This window comes from Zonotrichia leucophrys, chromosome 1A (genome assembly GCF_028769735.1).
Source record: "Zonotrichia leucophrys gambelii isolate GWCS_2022_RI chromosome 1A, RI_Zleu_2.0, whole genome shotgun sequence".
Lineage (NCBI taxonomy): Eukaryota > Metazoa > Chordata > Aves > Passeriformes > Passerellidae > Zonotrichia > Zonotrichia leucophrys.
Genome location: NC_088170.1, coordinates 49529156 through 49552660, shown reverse-complemented (window position 1 = coordinate 49552660; position 23505 = coordinate 49529156). Strand labels below are relative to the sequence as shown.

The following is a 23505-nucleotide window of genomic DNA, read 5'->3' as shown; positions in this document are numbered from 1 at the left end:
TAAAGAGACTCTTTGCTTTGGAAAATAATGTACAACCAGGTAACGCCAATCCTGAAAATTAATAAAATGTATATAAGGCTGATAATTAACTCACTTTATAAGAGTCTTTGGAGAGAGAATTACAGACAATATTTGGGATTGATTTAAAATCACACTATCATTTTCTAAATAGGAAAATCAGGTTACAGTTTTATGATGTGCTGGTGTAATTAGGAACAATATGTTATGATGTCTCTTTCCTTCATGAGTTTAAATATGACTGCTTAAGATTCAAACAATAGGGAAGCAGAAAACTTAGAATCTTTTGTATTATAAGGCCTGTCAGCTTCCAGAGAGAGACATTTCCAGTACATTCCTTTCACTCTCTTAACAGAAGTCTTTAAGTAAACAGCTGTGGGTGAATGTTTGGAAAGCACTTTCAAAGTGAAAAGTACTTCAGCACTGGAAAATCTTGAACATTTATGCACATAATAAAAACATCTTAAAGTTGGATTTTCATATCTTTTCTTTTTCTGAGAATTGTCTTTGATTTCCTTGTCCTGGGCTAAAACTTCACTGAAACGTTTTCCCAGTATGTATTTTAGATTGTATTTATGTCTTACAAGGGCAACCAACAATGTGATAAAAGAGATGGGTAGAACTGTTCTGATGTGACACGTTCAAAGGTAATCATTACTTCTGAAATCATCACTTCTGTGTGCAAAAGCATGTAAACAGTAAGTTTTTGTCTAAGAAAATTTCTGCTCTGGTTTAAAATGGTTAATACATAATTTAGATTGTTTTAGAGCAATATTAAAGTAACTCCTGCCTTAAGTTCTGCTTATTCTTCAGTTCCTTAGCCATTCCAATAGTATTAGGCTACCAGCAAGATCCCTGGGATGTATGGGATGCCTTCCTAAACTAAAATAAAGGGTTTGTCAACACTACTGAACTGTTTTGTTTTCCAGGTCTGACTAAGGAACACATTTTATATGGCCAGTTCATTCAACTATTGGCTAATCCTTCAATCTACAGAATCTGCTTTCTTTAAAAGCCTGAGATTAATCTAGCCCCAAATAAAGTGACACAGAGATTAAATACACCTTTAAATAATTTAGATCAAGAAGAGCATATCCAACTGAATTCATCACAGCAGATGACACTCTAGCTTGTCATCTTTTCATGCAAGCTACATAACTGAACATTTATTAGAACAATTTTTAAATATGATGAGCACTTATTTTTACACATCAACACCTAATAACAATGTAATTTTAATCTTATTGAAATAAAATAACAGAGCTGTAAACAAAATTTCTTTTATTATCACAGGGTAAACGATCTTTCTATATCTAACCAAGAAGGGTTCCCTAATTCCATAGCACTTCCCTGACTGACCCCTTCCAGCACTTAACTACACTCACACTTGAAAAGTTTATCTAAACATCTATCCCACATGTCCTTTTCTGAAAACAACGCATAAAACTTGATTTGAAATTAAAAGGCTAAAATTCTGAAGGCAGAAAAAGCATAAAATTATCTTCACATTGCTCCCTATTTCTGTTTCACTAATCCTCATGATTGCAAATACAGTATAACCATTATTTACTCTTTGAGGAAAAAAGCCTTATACCTGTTGTTATTACATTGCAAGGATTCTACTGTCATTATATTGCAAAGGTTCCATATTGCAAGAATTTTGTACCTCCTTGATGTTTCCCAAAGGCAGCTCCTCTAGGCACTGACTCTTCCTTCTTCTCGCAGCAGCCAACTGACTCCACTTCCCCTTCAACCAACCAACCCACTCTTTTATAACATTCTTCTCATTGGTTACAGCTGTGGCCTGTTAAAATCAGGCCTGTTCCCAGTCTCTAATAATTGGCTCAGCTGCAACTCCTTAAGGGGTAAGATTACTTTCTATACTACCTTTATTTTCTTATATTGTATCCCCCTATATATACCACCTTAAATAGGAAAACCAAGTTAACTGTCAACTACCTAACTAAATCTGTTCAGTAACATGGATTCCTCAAAAATTTGATATTTTTAAAGAAAGATATAAAAACTGTAGCTGAACAACTGCATCTAATTATTCTCTTTAACTTGAATAGAACTTTTTTTATTGGCAGTAGCCAGTTTGATAGATGTGAGCAGACACCTTTGATTCAATGACTATAACATTACTTAGTAAGTATTCAGAAAGGAAGAGCTGCTACAATGCACAGTAATCATAAAGTAAGGTACAAGGCACAAATAGGTATTAGGTCTTTAAAAATATTAACACAGTTGTGGATCCTAACATTGTTCATCATTTTCTACTGCTTTGGGTAGATTTCTTGTACAGTCACGAGGCAAGTATTTCTCTATTCTAGCTGGAATATGCTAGGGCTTTTCTTTTCAACACCTTCAAGATTTTTTTTGAGGACAGAATAAGGGAATTATTCTTATCCCTATAAAAAGAGAACAGTTAGCATGCAGTTAAAGTAATATTTATAATCAAGACTTTATCTCTATAATGAACTAATGTAGGTAATTAGTGGGGGGTTTTAAAATATAAGACCAATGGAAGGACAAGCCTGAAAGCAGTGGTCATGCAACTTGTTGACAACTTTTGCAGGCTCAAACAGCTCTGAAATACAAGATTTATCTAGAGGGAAAAGCTGCTTGTCTTTGTCTTTATTGAATACTATATGAGTATAAAAGCAAGATATGGATTTTAAAGTGTTCAGAGGAACATTAATATAAATTGGCATAGATACACTGAAGTGTGACATTTTAGTTACATTGTTCTCAGAGCATTTTAGTCAAATTAGGGAGGAGTAACAAAACTGAAGGGACTGTGTTCATAGGGTGTGGCTTAACTTTATTCATGTATACCCTGAAGGGAGTGTAAAAACTCAAGACTTATTCCTCTTGCAATTCTGCCTCTTAGAGATTCTAGTCTAAAGAAATTGAACACTCTGCTGTCAAGGTAAAGGCTGTCTCCCTTGAAGAAGAAAAATGTATGGCCGAGACATTCCAGCAGAATGAGGAGGGAGATGAAAAAATCTGCCAAGAAAAGCCAACTCGCAATAGAAAGTACCTCCCTGGTGAGGCAAGTGAAACAGACCTCAGAATTTCTGACCTTTACGGTGTTCTGACCATTACCATGTGTGTCAATAACATGTTGCAAAGTTTGGTAAAGAAGAATGCAAATTATCCCTTCCTATCCAGAGAGACAAACTAGTGGGATTTTCAGATTAGTATCCATTAATGTATTTTCTCCCCCTTTTTCATTTCAGATCTAGAATAAAGAAAAGTTACAGCTCCCCAGTGCATACAGACAATACTCTGTACAAGGAATAGACAATGTTTTGTTCCATTAGAGTGCTTAGCACATTGATTCTCAGTTTGTGGTACTACAAATACCCTTCATCCTAAAAGTTCATCTAAATGCTGGAACACTGACATGAAACTAAAAGAAACTGCACTGCCTAATGCTGAAAGTCGCCTAACAGTGTCTGGTATCAAATAGCTTTCATTGAGTGCCAGAGGATTTTAGAACTGTCAGAGGCAAGCTGGAATACTTTCCTCAAACTCTTTTGACCCCTGCTGATCAATCTTCAGTGAGTTTCTGATCCAGGGAACTTAGCAATATATCCCATTTTGTAATGTAGGCATGCCACATGTGAAGAAATGTTGCTCATTTTTTCATTTTGGACTGGCTACCTCCATACCACTACTTCTATCAAAACACACACCTTTTCACATCACTTCTTAATTTACAATCCCTATTATATTCTCATGGAGCTGCCTCTTTCCCATCCAAAAGAGTCCCAGACAATTAATCTGTTCCTCAGCTATGTTGTCATGATACAGCTTTGACCCTCCAATTGGAGCCTTTTCCTAGCTTTGCTGTCTTGTTGTAACGGAACAGACCAGAATTTTGCACTATGTTGACCTAACTGCAATTCAATTTACACAGTGTAAAATTGTTTTCTGTTTTGTTTTTTATCTCCTACTGAGTCATGCTCAGCACTTTTGTGACCTGCTGCTGAACAGTGAGCTGAGGTTTCCATAAAATTACTAGGTAACTTCCAAATCACTTTCCTACATAGTAATCCCTACTTCCTGTCGGATCTCAAGATTTCAGTCCTGAGATGCCGGGCCATCGAGACCACCCTTGGGGGGGCTCGGGACTCCTGGAATGTTGCCAGAAGTGTCTGGTGGCTGCACTTTGACCCTACGCAGGATGAGGATAGGAGGACTTCACCAGGGTGAATGGTGAAGGGATTAGTTAATTAGAGAGTGAGACACAAGGTTTAAGATTTATGTACAGGGGGGTTTAGAGAAGTAAGATGGAGGAATTGGGGTGTGTCCTGTCCTCCTTCTTCTTCCTCTTCTCCTCCATCTTCTTTGGCCACGGTGGCACCTTTGGATTGGTTATTACTGAGAGTGCACTGAGTTATAAGAATAAATGGTATTGGGGAAAAATGATAAATATTGTACACGTAACAATGGGTATAAAGATACGTGGCTGCCCGGGAGGGCAGACAGTGTGCTCATGGCTGACTGCTGAGCAGATCTCTGTTCGGCTGAAAGAACATCTTTTAGATAAACAATTAATAAACATAAAAACCAAAAGAAGAACTGAAGCCTCTTCTCATCCTTCGATACGCGGGCTGCCCCAAGGCCACCCCGGGCCTTCCCAGGCCCCTCAAACAGCCGAGATAACCGGACACTTCCTACTTCAGAGGACTCAGCTGCAGGTAAAGTGAAATCTAAGTATTATTTTATATTTTATATTTACATTGTTTTAGCAAAATGTTTAAATATGTTTTCTATTTTATCAGATATAGTCTGATGCTTTTAGCACTTTCCATTTTTGGGGTTTTTTTTGAGAAAACAACATACCTGCAAATATCATGTTCCCATTTAGGCCTCTTTAACTGACCTCTTCTGTAACTCTTGAGCAGCAGAGTCCTGCTCTTCTTTAGCAGTGTGTATTGAGGACTTTGCTGATTTATTCCTTTACTCTTAATTATTCAATTTTCTTAACAGCAGTGTGGATGTCCCAATCAACGGATGGCTACTCTTTGACCTGTGCATCACTGATTTTAAAGAAGATTTAATGAGAGACTTTGCACCTGTACTTGTTTACCTAAGGAAGTGTCCAGCAGCATTACTGACCACGAGGCATGAGCTCTCTCTGTAGGTAACTAGTCACACTGCTCAGTGCTTTTACAGTCTAATCTCCTCCTGACCTGTAAGCTTCTTTTACAGGCTTCCTATTTAGATAATGAAATTATGTACAGGTTTTATTGTTCTACATCTTTGACTTACGTATTGCATTTTTTTTCCACATTTGTCCATGTCTGTCTTTTTGACACAAAATACTAATTCACTAATAGGGACACTTTTTTTTTTTTTTTTCCTTGTGAGTTCTTAATTTCTCAATGAAAAAATAATTTCTATTTCCCAATCAAACAGGGATCCAATATTCACACTAAAATTTGAAATTTTATTTTGGATTTGTAATTTTGGTACCATCTTAAGTATGGCTACCAGCAGAATGAGAGATTTTGCTGTATACAGTCTTAATTCTCAAAGGACTTAGTTCTTGGCCCTTGGGGCAGACATTCAGTTTCAGGAGAGCCTAGATTACTGGTTGCTTATTTAATTTCAATTTATAGCATGGCACCAGTTTTCCACAAAACAAACACTTTGTTATCTCCACTGTCTCAACAGCCTCACTTAAAACCAGATATTCTAGTATTCAAGTGTTTTTTTTAGACTGAGATTTCCACAGAAATATATACACAGTGGGTTGAGTTTCCAGTTTCACGGGAACTTTAGTTAACTGCTTCTTGCTGTTTATTTTCATGAACTTCCATCCTATCCTTTTGCCAAAGTCTATTTATCATCCATACTAACATTTCCCTTTTTTCAAATCTACTTTTCCTGAGTTCATGGACTTTAAATGCCTACTTTTTTCATTTTGAAAAAACATGGTGTGACAGAAGCCTGGTTTCATTCTCTGCACATACTCTTATTCCTAATGGACCTATCTGGTTTTATTCCCTTGGCACTATTTGCATGGTCATGCAATGGAACTGCTTCCTTCTCTCCCTCTCTTCTCTTCATGGGTCTGGAAAGCTCCCACATGACAGCCACAGTCTTTCAGCCTAACACAGGGCTGAAGTAAAATCTTTATTTCAAAGGGAAAACATATTTTTTAATAGTGGAAAGAAGAAGGAAGGAAAAAACAGGCATAAACCCCATCTTTCTGTTCAACGCTGCTGCATTAAAGAGCCAGGAATAGAAAGGAAATTTGTGAAACCATTTCAGTCAGAAATCTTTTTTTTTGACAAATGTACAGGAAACATTAATCTGAGGAGTTGAGGTTCTTTTATTTTACACCTAATACAATTCAAATTTAAAGGATTACTTGCACAAAAAAATAAACACATTTGGTATAAAAATTTATCGTCACTTTAACACCTTTTTTTCTTCTTATGGCCTCCGCCTTCTCTGGAGCAGAAACATAGAAAGACTAATGGCACAAGTTTGTTGTATTCTACAGCATTTTTTGTCTTTACTTACTCAAGTACCCTAAAGGACAACAGCCCGCTGTATACAAGAACCATTTTCTTCAGCCTGCTGAATTAAGTTTCATAAAGAACCAAAGCTATAAAGGCATTTTAAAAACCACTGTCTCTTTTTCCTTTCAGAAGCACTGACTTTTTGCACTATTAATATACATAGTGTTACGTAACAGCTCTTGAGTACAGTACATGCAGCAGAATATATCTGTTGTATATAAAACATACATTTAAAATCTTGACTTATCGGAATTTTTGGAAGATTGAGTACTTGTAGAATGCCCACTGCTTAGAGAAAATGGTTTGATAGTACAAATATCTGCATATGCTGGCCACTGGAACAATCCAAGGCTCACTGGAATAGTATCTGTAGCACATCAAGGTGCATAAATAATTTACCTACAATATTAAAACACGACTTATCAAAACCAATAGTTCAAGATCTTATGACTGGGGGCTGGAACTAGAAGATCTTTACGGTCCCTTCCAACCATACCATTCTATGATTGCTATGTTACTCTTCAGTGGTTGCAAGGAAGTGTGCTGAGAGTTGCCCCTCCCCTCCCAAGTCCTTTATAAAAGCTTTATTATGCAATTTTTTTCCAGATGAACAAACTTATTTATGTCTACTGCCTCTTCTCTTCATTGCAGCTGTACACTGTGGACAGTACCATTTCCCTTTTGGTGCTTCTGTCAGTCCAACACATCCATAGTGGAACCACTCAATTGGGCACTATAAAAAGAGAGGGTTTGTGAATTGGGGTTTTTTTCAAAATGCATATCACAAATGCAATTCTATGAAAATGGAACACGAGTAGAAAGTGTAGATTCTGCATTTCACACCAGTCACTGGACAAAACAAGGAGAGGGGAAGATCTGCAACATACACTCAGTACACTAAGAAAAATGGTAAAAATTCTAGGAGTCATATATGGACTCACATTACAGAGCCAAATAAGTATACTGTGCTTTGAAATACTTAGTTTGACAAAGAAATCTTATCACTCACTTCTGTTTAAATGTAGTTATCTCAGTAAATACATTATTATATTCAACTGTTCTTTGAAAACTTTTTTATTTGAAAAGGACAACTCTTATTGGTAGTGAAATAGCTGTAAAATTCACAGAAATAAAGGATATTTTGAAGCAGCACATTTTTGAACCTAGAAAAGGCTGCAAGTTTCTAAAAGAATCTAAGCCATGTGGAGACCTGAGAAGTTTCCTGAAGGATGGTTCAAATCATACGCACTTAACTCTAAAAAACTCTACTCAAAAACAAACTCTAAAAAAAAAAAACAACTCCTACATGCAATAGTTATATGCATAAGCCTCTCATGAGCCTTTAGAACTTTGTTACTTACATCTTGGTTATCACAGCCTACCATTTCACCATAGGACACCTAGTAAAATAAGAAAAAAATCCTGTTAGCAATCACATTTTGAAAGGGCCAACATTCAAATTTCTTCCTTTGAGAGTTTTTCCATTAATAGCAGTAATAACATTTTCATTTTACTTTTGTTACACAACCCAAACACCATCATGTTCATAGTGAATTGATTTTCCAAAACTGTTTATGCAAAAGGAGATACATCTGCATTTTTCAGATTGGATAAAAAACAAAATTCACTGGAAACCCTCTCAATATTTTTTTAAATTTAATTATTCCTGAAGTCTCCATTACAAGATTTAAAACTCTCCAAGGATATCACATCACTTAAAAAACTGTTTTTAGCTTCAACAGTTCATTATTCACACCACCAGTAAGTAAATAAAAACAGATCAGAAGTTCGAGAGTAAAAATACAGTTTTTTCAAAATTAGCATTCAGAGAAGGAAGTTCAGCTACATCAAAACGGCAGCTGTAGTTGTATTTCAGTTTGGAGGCCATCCTTACCTGATTGCAAATACAGTAACGTGGCTCATTTGGATCATAGGTCCAATCAACCTGGCTGTTAGAATCAGACTCTGGTATTACTGCTGTTTGCTGAGACAGTTCTTGTGCCAGCGCAGATGAAGAAGAACATGATGACAGAGAGGAAGAAGAAGATGATGATGAGGACTGCTGACTTGAGGATTTGTTGTTGCTTCTGAGGAAGAGTAAAAAGAAAAAAGGAAAAAAAGTGCATAGATGATTTATTTTCTGCCAAGTTAAAGAATCACTAAACAAGTACTTTGTTGTCTCTGAACTGCTGCAGTATGTAAATCCCAAAGCTATCATTCACCATCACATTTCATTCAACCACTGCAAGCACTGGAATGCACCCACTGTATGCTCTTGGAAAAGGAAACAAGTCACACCAGCTTACAAGTGCAGGATGTGCTGCTCCAATCAATGGAATTCAACAGCTCTAAACTGTCTAGTGGCTTTAACAAATGCTCTTCTTCACAAAGTTTTCCGTCAATAACTTTGGTGTCAAGTCCTTATAAAAATTGTTACCAATAAAACAGGAATTTACATTTAAATAATGTTGTATGTCATGTACAATAGATAACTGCTTTGAAGATGACTGATTCTCTGTTAATCTCCACTCAAGCATCAGCAATCACTCCATAGGAATGGTGCCAGAATAAAATTTCTCTGCTTTTGCTTATAGGTCAGACCTGACACCCAAGATATTCATAGATGAAAAATGCTTCTCAAACAGCATTATTAACTGAGTTGTGAACACACACAAATTTTGAATGAAGAAAAAAACTCAAGACAATTTAAAAGAATGGGTCTTTTGAGATAAATTCTTTCAAGTACAAGTTCTGATTGTTGAACGTGTTGTGACGTTGTGTTGTTAAAAATGTTTTAAAACTTCATTCAGAAATGAAATTCATTCCCTGTTCTACACGGTCAGTCATTAGAAAGTGTCATGTTTACTTGGCATCAGACATCTCCAGGTTATTTCAAAACCATCTACAAACCATTGCACAGTAATTCCCAACAATTGCTGTTAGATCAATCCTCTCCAAAACACACAAAAGTGAGGGAAGAAACTTGATTGTATCTCAGATAAAAACGCAGATCAATAGAGTTTGCTTAAAGAAAAAGAAGTGGGAGAACTAAAGAACACAGCCCTACACAAAAAATGGCCAAGAGGCAGTAACTACCTTCTGCTGATTCCCTCCCACAGATATTAAATACAATGTATTCTATTACAGCCCATGAACTTTTTAAAAAAAAGCTCATCTGCCTTCAAATTTATAATTACAGTCAACAAGTAAGAAAACCTACTTGCTTTTTCTGCCACTTCGTGAATCTGTGGTTGATGAACTTAACGTCTGAGTTAATGTCGATGCCAGAGCTGATGATGAATATCCAGCTGAATCTCTGGACAATGAGAATTCTCTTCCAAGCTGAAAATCATTGTTCTTAAAGGCTTCATAGCTGGCTTTTAGACTGGATGTTCGTCTTCCCTCCTTCATCTAAAAGGAATGCTGATGTTGTATCAGATTACACAGTAAAGCTACTACATAAGGCTGCTAACTGCTACTGATACGCACAGGTTCACTTGTTACCTTGTTAATGAAATTATGTGCAGAAAGCAGTGAAATGTGTGAGAATATCTTCCAGGAAAAGTCAGAAAACAAGCTGTCCCTGTAGGCCAGCTAAACAGGATGAAACTGTCGCATAATAATAAAATTCTAATATAAGAACTGAATCACATCAGCTGAAAGCGATCATGGGAATTCAGATTAAAAAACAACAAACAAAACCAGTACTAGCCTTTTTTCTTAATCATAAGCAGATGGGATGATGACAAGAATAGTTTGACATTACCTGTGCTGTGGCTTGCACTGCTTGAGCTGCTGCCATGGTAATTGCACCGGCCCCGGATCCTGAAGATAATGAGCCCAGGTTATATGATGCCAATGGTTGAGAAGAGTTTGTATTGTATGCATTGTTTGAAGAAGATGATGAATTACTGTTTCGACACCCTTGATGAACAGAACACATTTATGAAATTTAAAATGAAACTAAATTCCTTTGCATTTTAAGAAGAGTTATATGATAGCCAGTGAAAGAGTAGGAACTCCGTTTACGCATCAGAGCAGTCTAATCATATGGAAAAAAGGCTTTAAAAGTAATTAGACACAGACAGTATTCGTTGATGGGGGAAAAAAAAGAGAAGTTTGTTCCCTATCTGTCCTCATGTGCAAGGAGTCCTTTTAGAAAGAGAGCTCTCACTATGATGCTCAGCTATCAAACAACAGATACAGCTGCCATACCTATGCCTATATTGAAACAATTCTCACTACTATAATCATCAAGAAGAAGGTAAGAATGATTACACACCTATACTGTTTCTGAAGTAAAACTTTGAACAATCTTAATTCTAAAAACTATAGATCAGTTTTAATGCAAAACAATTTCCGGGGTCATCTGCAGAATGACAGCTGCCCAAATATAACTACATTTTATTTGCAGCCTCAAGTGAAGCTTCTTCAAAAGAAAACTGAAATAGACATGACTGAAATGACTTAAAACTGACTTAAAACATGACTGAGGTATCTGATTTACTATATAACTCCTTAGTCTTTTATTTTTAGAAAAGAAACTATGAAACACCTTAATATTGAGACTAGGCAGAAAGGTTTAGGTTTTTTTAGTCACTATATACAAAAAGACTTTTCTTTTGACATAGACAACACATGAAAAAATTTATTTTCGGACCAACTCTTAAAAAAAGGTGTGAAAATTCTTTTCCCTTACTTTGGAAACTGTTGTCTGCATTTTCTTCCCAAAAATAATGCATTCATCTCTTATATTTGTACTACTAGCTGAATGAAACTGTACTGTTATCTTCTTCAAAGTGTAAATAAAAAGAAACAGCCATCATACAGCTATTAAATGACAACAAAGCAGACACACTTCATGGAAAACACAGATGACTAAGAATGCCTGTAATTTCTCATGTTTCAAGTGACTGAAAATCCCAGGGAAAGGGGTATCAGTCTCTGATTGAGGACTGGCTGAATGACAGATCCCAGAAGGTCTTTATTGATGGCACAGAGTCTAGAAATTCCACAAAGGAAAGTGCAGTGCACCTGGAGAGGAATAACCCCATGCAACAGCAGAGGCTGTGGGCTGACCTGCTGAAAAGCCACCTTGTGGAGAAGGACCTCATGGTCCTGGTGAACAACAAACTGTCCCTGAGCCAGGAGCATTCTCTGGGGGCTAAGAAGGCCAATGGTGTCCTGGGGAGCATTAGGAAAAGCATGGCCAGAAGGTTGACAGAGGTGATCCTGCCCCTCACTCAGCCCTAGCAAAGCTGCATCTGGAGTGCTGTGTCCTGTTCTGGGCTGCTCAGTGCAAGAGACATGGAGCTCCTGCACTGGGTCCAGTGGAGTGAAGAAAAGGTGATTAAGGTACTGGAGCACCTCCCTTATGAGGAAAAGCTGAGGGAGCTGGGCCTGTTCAGCCTCGAGAAGAGATGACTGGGAGGGGACCCCATCAATGTCTGTGAGCATCTCAAGGGAGCAAGACAAGGGGATGGAGCCAGGGCTCTGCTTGTGGTTCCAAGCAATGGGACAAGAGGCAACAGACAGGACCTGATGCACAGGAAACTCCACCTGAATATAAGGAAGAACTTCTGTACTGTGCAGGTGGCTACACACAGGACAGGTTGCATAGGAACAGGCTGTCCAGAGAGGCTATGGAGTCTCCCTCACTGGAGATATTCAACAACTGTCTGGACACAACCCTGTGCCATGTGCTCTGGGATGGCCCTGCTGGAGCAGGGAGGCTGCACCAGATGACCCACTGGGGTCCCTTTCAACCTTACCTATTCCGTGATTCTGTGATTTCCGAAGACTAACTCACAAATACAATTAAGTTTCTCTTCTGACTAAAAAGCAATGAAATGAAAGACAATTAGGATTACCTGGTGTGTTTTCTTTAGAAGCATCTGATGTCAGGGTAGATAGAAGAGCTTCAGATTTAAACTTCTTTTCAGGAACATGATCTGTTGTACTATGGTGAGATGGATTGTGTTTCCTTTCTAAATGAAATAAATTAAAAGAAATTTAAAATCTATTCAGCTTTAAAGTCAAATTATGCTAGCACTTTCAACCAATTCCCACCAGCAAAACCTATTTTATTCTTGCACTTCTTAACAGATATGATTAGTGTTTATTATGCTTTGTTTTCTCCTTGCAATGATGGAGGGGAAAAACGTTCTAAACCATCTTTTTCCTCATACTTCTCAACAAAAAAAAAACCCCAAAGGAAACATAAACAGTGGCCATGTTTTTAAGTTTCAAATACTTACTCTCTACTGGAGTGTGAGAATGGGAGTGATGGTTATTCACAGGCTGTGCTGGTGTATCCAGCTCCAGAGACCCTAAGAGGGAGGTAAGAAGGACACAAAAATTGAGACTTGGCAATGGTTTAACTTTTACATACTAAAGGGATTTTTAAAATATTAACCAAATCACAATGCAGTTATATTTATTTTAATCAGAAGAATTTTTGCTGGCATTGAAACCATTTCTACAGTACAGCCACGAACCAGTGAGATTAGTTCTCAAATAAAAATTGGTGACTGCTTGTTGAAATCAAGAACTTAAAATCAAGGCAAATAAGAAGAACCAAGAACATTGCCCTCACCAAGCCACTTAGTCAAATGCATTGCAGAATGGCTGCACCAAAAGTACAGACCATCTACACCAGAATAAACTGAAGACTGAACAATGTAAACTGTATAAACAAGGCATCTTGTTCCATTGAGTCTACCTTGTCACATTCAGTCAAAACTCAAGAAAATAGCAGTTTCATCTTTAAAGAAGATTTTAACATTCAAAAGAAAGGGCTGCAGATCATCCAGATTTTCTTAACATCCAAAATACACAGAGCAACAATACAAATAAAAACAAAACAAAAAACCCCACAAAACCAACAAAACAACAACAAATCCCACCCTCATCCTCCCCATCCCCCCCAAAGGAAAAGGTCAGACAGGCATAAATCCAAGTATATATCGAAGAATAATATTTCTTGTAAGATGAGGCTAATTAATCACACCATAGGAGAGACTTTGGCTATAAATTTGGAACAATATACAATATTTTGTTCTCCAATCTCTAACAGAAAGATTTTTAAGTAGTTGCAATACCTAACAACTTACATTCACACAGAAGACAAAACAAGAATGCAATTCACATTCATTTTTCAAAATCTGTATCCTCAGCATTTCTTTACCTCTTCCAGTGCTTTCAAAAAGCACTGAAATACATGAGTAATACATAAATATTACAAAAGTTTAATATAATTATTCTAGAAGAGGATCAAAGCATAAGGAGCTATTTTGGCTGAGAGAACTTCAATCACGTTATGAACTTGCCCAAAGGCTGCCCTCTGGTGGGACTTCAACCTTATGTATTTACTTACTCTGAAAGCTAAAAATGTTAAGTCTTCTACTTTTAGCTTTATTTAAAAACAAACAAGGAAACAAAACCCTCAAACCGAACAAACCTTAAAGATGCAACATGCAATACAGTGCTTCTCTATTTTGATTTCTTGAAATCCCATCTAGCAACCTCTCCAAACGTGGTTCTACAGAAGGTAGCACTGCATCCTAAAACCAACTGGGATTTAAACTAAAGTAAACTAGTCTTTTTCAGTAATTGCTAGTTAATGAACAGCATTTAATTTAGAGTTTTCTTATATAGTGCCTGTTATTTGTAATAGCAATTACAAATAAAATAGCCCCAAACTCCCAGCTTATACAACTCAGCCACAAAAAGTTCCAAGAAAGAATGCTTGTTCCTAATATCCACAAGTGACTTAAGTAAATTTTCACTACCTTTGGCTATGAGGACAGCCACTGCCTCCATAATCACAGCAGTTACATCAACTCAGAAATTTATCACATTTGAATTTGATGTCTAAACGCTGATACATACAGAAAAGACAGCTTGGTGTAGATTCTTCTACACCAAGCTGGCAAAAAAGCTGTAACTTTACATTTTTATTCACATTCCAAATACCAGCATGGCTGTATTTAACATGCAGGTTTCTTACATAAAATGTTTTTCCTTCACTGGCCCATTACAGAACAACCCATTCTTGCCCCTTTAAAATAGAAAACCACCAAGTACATGGGAAACTAAAATAAAGAACCTCCTTAGTTTGGTGGCAATCAGTTCAAGGAAGAAATGTTACCCTTGCAACTGGGTAGGTGGAATGCTTAGGCCAAAGTACTTGGCTGAATACCTACAATCATTAAAAACAGGTTTAAAGAATTATGTATCTTACTGTAGCAATTCACAAGGACAACAGTTGTGTGAAATTATTCTACTTACTCAAATGTATTTTGATTTCACTGGTATAAATCGAGGTTGAAACTAAAATCTGAGAGTGGGTTAAACTAAAATTTCAAAGTGGGTTAAAACGTGGGTGAAAATACTGGCAGCCACTAACAAGTGTATGATAGTTTAATTCTGGAAATTGACAGAAATCTGTCAAGTTCTTAAAGAAAAACATGCATACTTACGTCTCTCTAATATTTCTGTAATTCCAGCATTATCTGCTTCAAGTTCCATTTTAAATTTAGCAAGTTCCTGGTCCAGTTTTCTCAAGTGACGGTCTACCTGTTTGTTAGATAAAGCAAAAATAAATAGCATCCAGTTCTGGAACATGAATATCTACATCCTTCATCTCAGGCCTGCTAAGTATTTCCCTTCCAGCAATTTTGTGCCACGCAGCACTAAGCAAAATAATGCACAGAAGGGATCTTCTTGGTCACCTCCATTTATGTCCCTCAGAAGAGACACTGTTGTTAACACCAAAATAGCATAGGGAAAGCTCCAAGACACTTCTTTTCAGAAATAAAGATGAAGAAAACTTGGAGGTGCTCTAGTTATGAAAACTTAAAAAGGAAGAGAAAGAACAGTACATGACACGGACTTCAGTAGAAATTGGGCTGCTTTGGGGAAATTGCAAGTTCTGAACTGACACCTGTGTGCAATTTTTGTGCCACTATAAGCACCAATAAATTTGGTGTGTATTGAGTCTCAAATGAAAGTGGAGACTCCTGTGCATTTCAGCAAACTATGATGTGCTGTTGGGTATTAAAAATTAATTAAAAAAAAATCTCAACTCACTATCGTGAAAAGAAAGACTACATTCCAAATGCTTTCTACATCTGTAATCACACAGCAAAATTTACCCATCTTTATTAAAAACTGGGAGGTTTTTCCAGTTATCAGGTGAGCAAAAGATAAGAGGCAGTTCCAACTTCTAGAACAAACTTTTGGCTAGTTGTAGTGAAACTAAAGCAGTTGTTTTATGTCTTCTATATTTGAGTGTAGTCTGACTTGCAGGTTCTGTTCTCTTGAGAAATGTAAAATAAATAAACCTTAATCACATGCCATCCCTCTCTGGGTCTGGCCATCCATCCCATTTTTCACCCAGTGAAAAAATGCCCAAGGTGTTAGCAGCCAGTTTCTCCAGGAGAGTTCTGTAGGAAACAGTGTCCAAGGCTTTACTGAAGTCCAGGTAGACAACATCCAGAGCCTTTCCCTCATGTACTAAGCAGGTCATTTCATCACTGAAGATCAGGTCGGCCAAGCAAGACCTGCCTCTCCTACACCCGCCCTGCCTGGGCCCGATCCCCTGGCTGTCCCGTTTGTGCTGTGTCATGACACTCAGGATGATCTGCTCCAGGACCCTCCCCAGCACTGTCAGGCTGACAGGCCCTTACTTCCCTAGATGCTCTTTCTAACCCTTCTTGTACATGGGCATTACATTGCTCATTTTCAGTCAATTGGGACCTCTGGGAAACACCCAAGAGTGGCTCAGTGACCCTTTCCACTATCTCCCTCAGTGGGGAGGATCCCATCACAGCCCCAGACTCGTGTGTGTCTCAGTGGCACAGCAGGTTGTTGACTCCCTTGAGTTATGGGGACTTCATTCTGCCTCCCACCCACTTGCTCCAGCTCTGGGGGCTGGGTACCCTGAGAACAACTGGGCTTGCTGTTAAATATTGTGCAGCAATGAAGGCATTAAGTACCTCTGCCTTTTCTTCATCCTCCATCACTATGTTTACCTCTGTATCCAGTAAAGGATGAAGATTTTTCCACAGCCCTTCTTTTATTGCTGATATATTTTTTAAAATATTTTTTGTCTTTCACAACAGTAACCAGATAAACTTGGGCTTTGGCCCTTCTAATATATCTCCCCACACAACCTCATAAAATTCTTGCAGTCTTCTCAAGTTGCCTGCCCATTCTTCCCAAGGTGATACACTCTCTTTTTTCCCCCAAATTGAAGCCAAAGCTCTGTATTTAGCCAGGCTGGTCTTCTTCCCTGCTGGCTTCTCTTTTGGCACATGGGGATGGGCTGCTCCTATACATTTAAGATTTCCTTCTTGGAGAATGCCCAGCCTTCCTGGACTCCTCAACACTGCATGACAAAGGATTCTCTCAACCAGTCTCCTAAACAGGCTGAAACCATGCATTAAAATCTTAGGATTTCTAATACTATTTCTCTGATTTATATTTAAGTGACACTTACTACCCAAAACTCTTAAAAGTCAATAAAATATAAAATGTTTCTTTCATCAGCAAAACATCTGTATGCAGACAACATAAAAGTACAGCACACTGCAGCATGACTGCAGTGCTTATCAAAATGCTTAGAACTTCCCAGGGCATAAATTTAGGTAATTCGCCACAACTCTTGTGTCCACTTACCAGATCATATATTTGATTAGCCAGTTGCACTTTTTCATCTGCATCTTCCAAAGCTTTATAATAATCCTGTTATGAAGAGAATTAAAAAAAAAATTAATGTAACAGAATTAATTTCAGTAAGTTTAAGCTGCTGTTATGAAGCATAAAATGTAAGTCAAAAGGACAAATTTAAGTCAGTTTTCAGAAAGACTGAAATTTTTCTGTAAACAACAATCATCTGCATTTTAAATGAGATATATAAATCAAATTATTTTCCCTGTGTTAAAAAAAGCCACATTACAAGAAGGAGACACTTCCTACTGCAAGAAATGCTACAAGAAATTAAACAATCTTGGATTTATTTTATATTACACAGCATCATGTTGTGGACTTAAAATAAGAGCATGTCTTTTATTTCAGGACCACCACAAATCCTACTGCTCTTCAAAATGATGCTGAAGTACTCTGTGGGGAAGCCTTTCCAGCATTCTAGTTAAACAGAGATAATATTGTATATAATTTAAATTGCTTTAAAATAAGTTTCTGCAGCTCATGAGTGCATTCTAAATAATTTGACTAAAACAATCTAGAAGTCTCCCCTAACCTATGAAAATTCAGACAAAAGTTTAAAAAAAATATGTTTTGAAATGCTTGTACTTTTGAGTTGAACAGATTTTACTGCCTTTTAATTCTCAATTTCCACTGAATAGTAACTTCTGTGAAAACTACTGAAGTTTTGATTCAACGAAAGTCAACAACAATTTTTCATTTATTCCAGTGGAGTCAGAGCTCTGACCTTTTTCTTTTCAGATTTTAAAAACCTATTTGCATTAATTAAAGAACAACCTTTACCCAAATTAGGGGCTGAAATAGCCACTGTAGGAGATTACAAAGGGGTTTCTCCTGACAAAATGATGGGCTACGTTGCTAAAAATACCATCACCAATGCTCAAGTATTGAAGGACAAAACAGAACACATTCATATTCATGTTCTTACTCCTCCCTCTCTCAAGCTAAACAGACCATATGTATAATGTGTAGAAGGACACTGGCAGAAAATCACAGGAAATGCTGAATCTAAGCTTGAAAAATATCCTCTAAAAGAAAGCACATTAACTTGGGCAACTTCACGTCACACAAACAAAACCAAGAAAATCTGAGCTCCAAACTTGGGAGCTCAGGCTTCCTCACCATTTCAATTACATTTTTTTTAAATGTTAGCAAGTGCTCTGTAAAACTTCAGAGAAATTCTTGATTAAAGAATCCTTCCACTCACTTTCCTCCTCCATGGTAGTTCCATCCACATCTATGAAAGCCCAAGGGAAGGCACAGTTCTCAACACTTAAATCTCCCATCAATCATAAACTATTTTTTCCTAAAGTTGTCTTAGTTTGCAAAAGAAAAATCTGACCCACTCTTATGATATCCTTACTTTTTTGATTGATGTCATTTGTTCTTCTCTCCATTCAGGTTTGTTTTTCTTTGCATTCATAAAAAATTCATTTACCCTCTGCTCAAGCTGATCCATTGCATCTGTAGCATAGGGAAAGATTGAAACAAATGTTATTTTCTCATGTACATAAACATTAGAAAATAAGGGGAAATTTTTTCTCAAACAAACTTGACAGGACTGAGGTGCAAACTATTAGAGAGGAAAAAAAAGAAAAAACCAAAACAACCAAGCAACAGTGCACAGCGGAGGGAAATATTTACCTTAATTTCCAAGAAGCAGAATTGCATTCTGGTAGGATTCTCATCAAGGTTCTTGTGCTCTCCAGTATGGGACAGGCAGGACTCCAAGTTCTAAAGGTTTTTTGTCCCTAAGAGCAGTGGTAGTGACTTAAAGCACGACCCAAACTCCTCACCCAGGGCTCTAGACTGCTGACTTTGGAACATTCTAGCCAGTTACAAATTGAGCAGGAAACAAAATGTTCTCCTAAGAGAAACAGTCAAATACAAAACCAAATAATTGAAAAAAATTAGTGTCTCAAAAAGGTAGACCAACTGAAGAGCAAGCCCTGCCTTTAAGTGCAGGGCCTCTCCACTGTTTGCTAGGAAGTGGCAGGGCAAATTGAAAGCACTCACAAATTATTCCCTCCACCCCCCAGAGGAGTAAATGCACTGATGAACTATTATTTGGAGAGGATTCTCACTTTCATGAAGTTGAGAAATATCATAAGGGGGGGGGGAATAAAACCACCCATTTTCTAACATTAACTATCTCTAGAAAGGAAAATGTCAACCACAAGCTATTCATTTTTCATTGTTTATTGAGACATGAACAGGGATTCCCTTCCCTTTCCCCTCCACCCTTCTCCCACTGAGTTTACTATTGCAACAGCTGGACACTTGTGCACTCAACAGCTTGCACATTTCCAAAAACATGCAGCTGCCACAGTCAAACGAGCCTGGACAGCCTTGCTAGTGCCGGGATAGATGACAGTAGTTAAGTTTTTTTCCCAGCATTCTCAGTGACATTTTGCCCAGCTATCAGTTTTAAATTAAATGTGACAATGCACGAATCACCTACAAACTTCAGGCTCTGGGTGCAAAACACCTAAGATACTTTCCAGAAACCACCATTACAACTGGATCACATCTTGCCAAAACAAAATGTAAATTAATTAATTAGTTCAAGAAGCTCATGAAACCCTAAGTATGATTTACTCTGAAAATCCAAGAAGCCAAGGGTCTTCCCAACTCTGTGAAAATTCACAGCTAGAACTGTTTATATAAATATACAAAAATCATTCATACTCAATGATCGAAAATATTAATCAATTGTCTTTATACTGGGAACATTCAGGAACAAAACCAACAGGAATCTAACAACTGACTGGACAGAGCACTATTAATCCCAAGCCATAACAGCTGGGACATAAGTTCACATCAACTTTATTTAGACCCAGACAAAGTAGTCAAACAGCTCTGGAGTACAACAAGCTAAAGCTGGAGAACCTGAACCATGAGCATTTTCCACTTGCACCATGCAGAGAACATTAAGAAGCCTGAGAGGCAAGCAAGAAGCACACACTTTATATGGAGGCTTCTAAAATCTTTGAGCAAATGGCTCTAACTTGGTCCAAAAAGCCAACAGACAGAATATTCTATCTCCTATCCTCTACCTCCACAAACACTTTAAGTGTTATTCCAGTGGCCCCATAAAGAAGAAAATATTTAAAAAGTATCTTCCCTCTTCACTTTTAATTGAGGGCATGTTATCAGTCTGTGTGAACCCACCTAGGGGAAAATTTCCACAGAAACTTGGTCTCTCCTGAAAGAGCAGAAAAGGCAAAGGCAAGTTCAGGTCAGATCTACCAAATCAGATGGAAAGTTCTCTCTGCTACACCCAACTTCATCCATTTTTTCTTGTGATAATATATTCTGAGATACTCTTTTCTTAGATCAAATTTCCCAAGAGAGTTGCCAAAACTTCTATGAGAACAGAGTCCTTTTTCCAGATACTGACATTTTATCATGAAATCCTGATAATCCATGATTTTAACTTAAAACAGAGAAATGAATTTTATGCTTCATGTGGAGCTCAGTTAAAGCTCAAGAGTCAAGTCCCAATTCAGACGATCTTTGTTTTTTCCACAGCAATCTTATCAGAATATACAACAGACAGACCCAGTTTATTGTTTCTTCCAACTACAAACAGCAGGAGCTGCCTCATTAGGAGTCAGTGTGGTCCAAACAGAACAGAATACAAAGTCAACCATGACACTAAAGCGGAGCAGCAGAGATATCTCTGAATTACAAATCATGTAGATTTCTGGGACAGCATCACTCATCAAAGTACTGCTTTCAAGTACTTCCTGAGACACCGAACAACCTCCAGGTTTGCATATATTGTTCATCATGCAGCTGGGCAAGCGATGCTGAAGAGGTGCTAGTCCAGAAGTTTCATAAATGTCTGGATACTCTGCCAATCATTGCACAAGAATCACTGAAGTACCAAGGTCTGAGAAAATTTTTGTCAACACCTAAGGTTGGTCCTAGTATGCAATATTCACTGTCATTTACTACTTCCAGTAATACAACATGGAATGCTATTTGTCATTTTCAGTTAAAGCAGAGGAAATTACAATCTGCTGTCTTGGTGCTGCTAGCTGCCTCAAGTTCTCAAACAGACCTAAAAAAAAATCACTACTATTTTCTTTGTCTTCTTATGGAACAGAAGTAAAATCTGTGAACTTATTCCAAACTATCCAAGTCAGGGCTCACTTTCCCTCATGATACTGCCTGGTGATAATGACTTCAGAGGTGCTATGTCCCAGAAGGAGCCATGACAGCTCCCACAACTTTAAGCACTGAACTCAAGAGAACATTTAGGTGCTAATATACCAAAAAAATCCTATAGACAGTTCTACATGTGTCAATAAGGCCTCAATAATATCCAATGGAAAGCACATTAAAGTATTATAGAACTGTTCCCACTTAGTGCTGCATTCTGTATTCCTATACAGTGTTTCTTTGTCATTTCACTCTCTGTTCTTTCTCTCCTTCCCCTTTACAATAACCTGGCCCTTCCATACTGATTATTGCTCTCATCTTTTGTGCAGTAGCAGTTTCACTAAAGAATACTTTTGGATCACAGTTATAGATAACCATATTAATTGTGTGTTAAATGACTGCAACAGCTACCCAGTCTTACAGGACACCTAAGTCCCAGATGTGATGATTGCATTAGAAAAGATAAAATGGCAATGCAGCCTGAAAACAGCCTAAGGCAGTGCATTACATTAGGATGTAAGCAGAGATAGTGATCTACAAAGAAACTTGGAAGTGTATTTATATTTTGTATAAAATACATATTTATACAAAAGTAGGCATTTGTATAAAATATAATTTGTATAAAACCGAAAGTATAAAGTATATTTGTTTGCATGTCAGCTAGGGCACAAAGGGCCGAGCAAATGGCACCTTCCCATGTTACTATTAGGGAGCTGGCTGGAAAGTTTCAGGGAGAGCATGCCGCTGCCTACTGGAAGGAGTGGGACATAACTCATGTTCCAAGCCACCATCACTGCTCTTAGGGATCAAAAATCTAAAGAGTTTGGGACGTGCCACGGAAGATGCCTTTGGGAGCAGCACAAGCGCGGGCAGGCAGCCCCGCTCGGGCGGGCGGGGGCGCGGGGCGGGCCGGGGGCTGCCGCGACAGCGCCAGGGGCGTGCGCCCCGCCCCGCCCCTCGCCTCAGCGCTCGGCTCGGCTCCCTCCGCCCGCGGGAGACGACGAGACGCCCCCGGGCAGAGCGGCGCTGCCGGAGAGCCGCGGCAGGGCTGGGAGGGAGTGCGACCGCCCCGGGACAGCGCGGGAGAGCGGGCGGAGCTGCTGCCGCGGGCCGGAGCGGCGCCGCTTCGTCTCCTTCCTTCCTCGCCGGCTCGGCCTCCCCGGCCGTGCCGCCCCGCGGCGGGGGAGCGGCGGTGGGGCCGGTGCCCGCGGGGCGGAGCGGGGCGGGCGCGCAGGGGGCGGGCGGAGGCGGAGGGGGCGGGACTCACGTACTCTGCACCTGCAGGTCCATCTCGCGCATCTCGGTGAACCTGTCGCGCAGATCCATGGGAAGCTGCTCGATCACTGCGGGGACACGGGGGAGCGGGAGAGAGGGGGGAGGGAGGAGGGAGCCAGTCAGTCACTCGCTGCCGTGGGGGAGGGGGAGCGCCGCCTCCTCGCCGCGGCTTCCCCCGGCTCCCCCGCACCGGCCGTGCCCGGCCGCCCGGCGCCCCCGCCGCGCACACACTCACTCTCCAGATAGTCCTCCAGGTACAGCATGGCGGCGGCCGGGCCCGCGCCCAGGGGCTGCTCGAGAGCGGGCGCGCGTCCCTTCCAATATGGCGCCGCCGCCAACAACACCAGCACCTCGACTCAGCGAAAACAACATTGGCGGCGGACGGCGCTCGCCGCGGCCCCGCCGCGATTGGCTGCTCGCGCCGCTGACGCACACCGCGGCCCGCGCTCTGCCGCGAGGCCTCACGGGAAGCGTAGTCTGTGCTGGGCGAGCTGTGGGAGGCTGCGCGTCCTGCCCTGCGTTATCGTTCTGGCCGGTTCACGGTCCGGAGCCATTCCCGCGATCCGGGAACGTTCCCGCTGTTCGGGGCCGTTCCCGCGGTCCTAAGGGCATTCCCGCCTCACAGGGGCCGCCGCACTCTTGTCCCGGAGCAGCTTTGGGCCCTCCGGAACGTCCCCGGCGCGACCGCAGAGCCTCAAGTCAGGCGAACGGCGAGGGAAAACTTGCAGCTTCTTGACCAGTCTCGAGGCTTTTGTTGGCGCCTTGTTGTTTTAAA

At 39.4% G+C, this 23505-nt stretch overlaps 1 protein-coding gene across 3 annotated transcripts; it reads right to left on the bottom strand.

Moving 5' to 3' along the window:
• Positions 1–6347: 6347 nt before the first annotated feature.
• On the bottom strand, positions 6348–23106 carry ING3 (inhibitor of growth family member 3). Of its 3 annotated transcripts, none has more exons than XM_064702707.1 (12): positions 22966–23106; positions 22727–22798; positions 18652–18752; positions 17241–17306; positions 15041–15137; positions 12818–12889; positions 12431–12547; positions 10327–10484; positions 9781–9971; positions 8455–8647; positions 7922–7960; positions 6348–7293 (listed from the first exon to the last, which is right to left on the bottom strand). In XM_064702707.1, the coding sequence occupies exons 1-12, from the start codon at positions 22991–22993 to the stop codon at positions 7177–7179; spliced, it is 1251 nt and encodes a 416-aa protein (XP_064558777.1). In that variant the 5' UTR covers positions 22994–23106; the 3' UTR covers positions 6348–7176. The 3 variants fall into 3 exon arrangements, with proteins under 3 accessions (XP_064558777.1, XP_064558778.1, XP_064558779.1); XM_064702708.1 differs by having other exon boundaries at positions 10327–10385; XM_064702709.1 differs by lacking the exons at positions 22727–22798; positions 22966–23106 and adding an exon at positions 18933–19036.
• Positions 23107–23505: the final 399 nt, after the last annotated feature.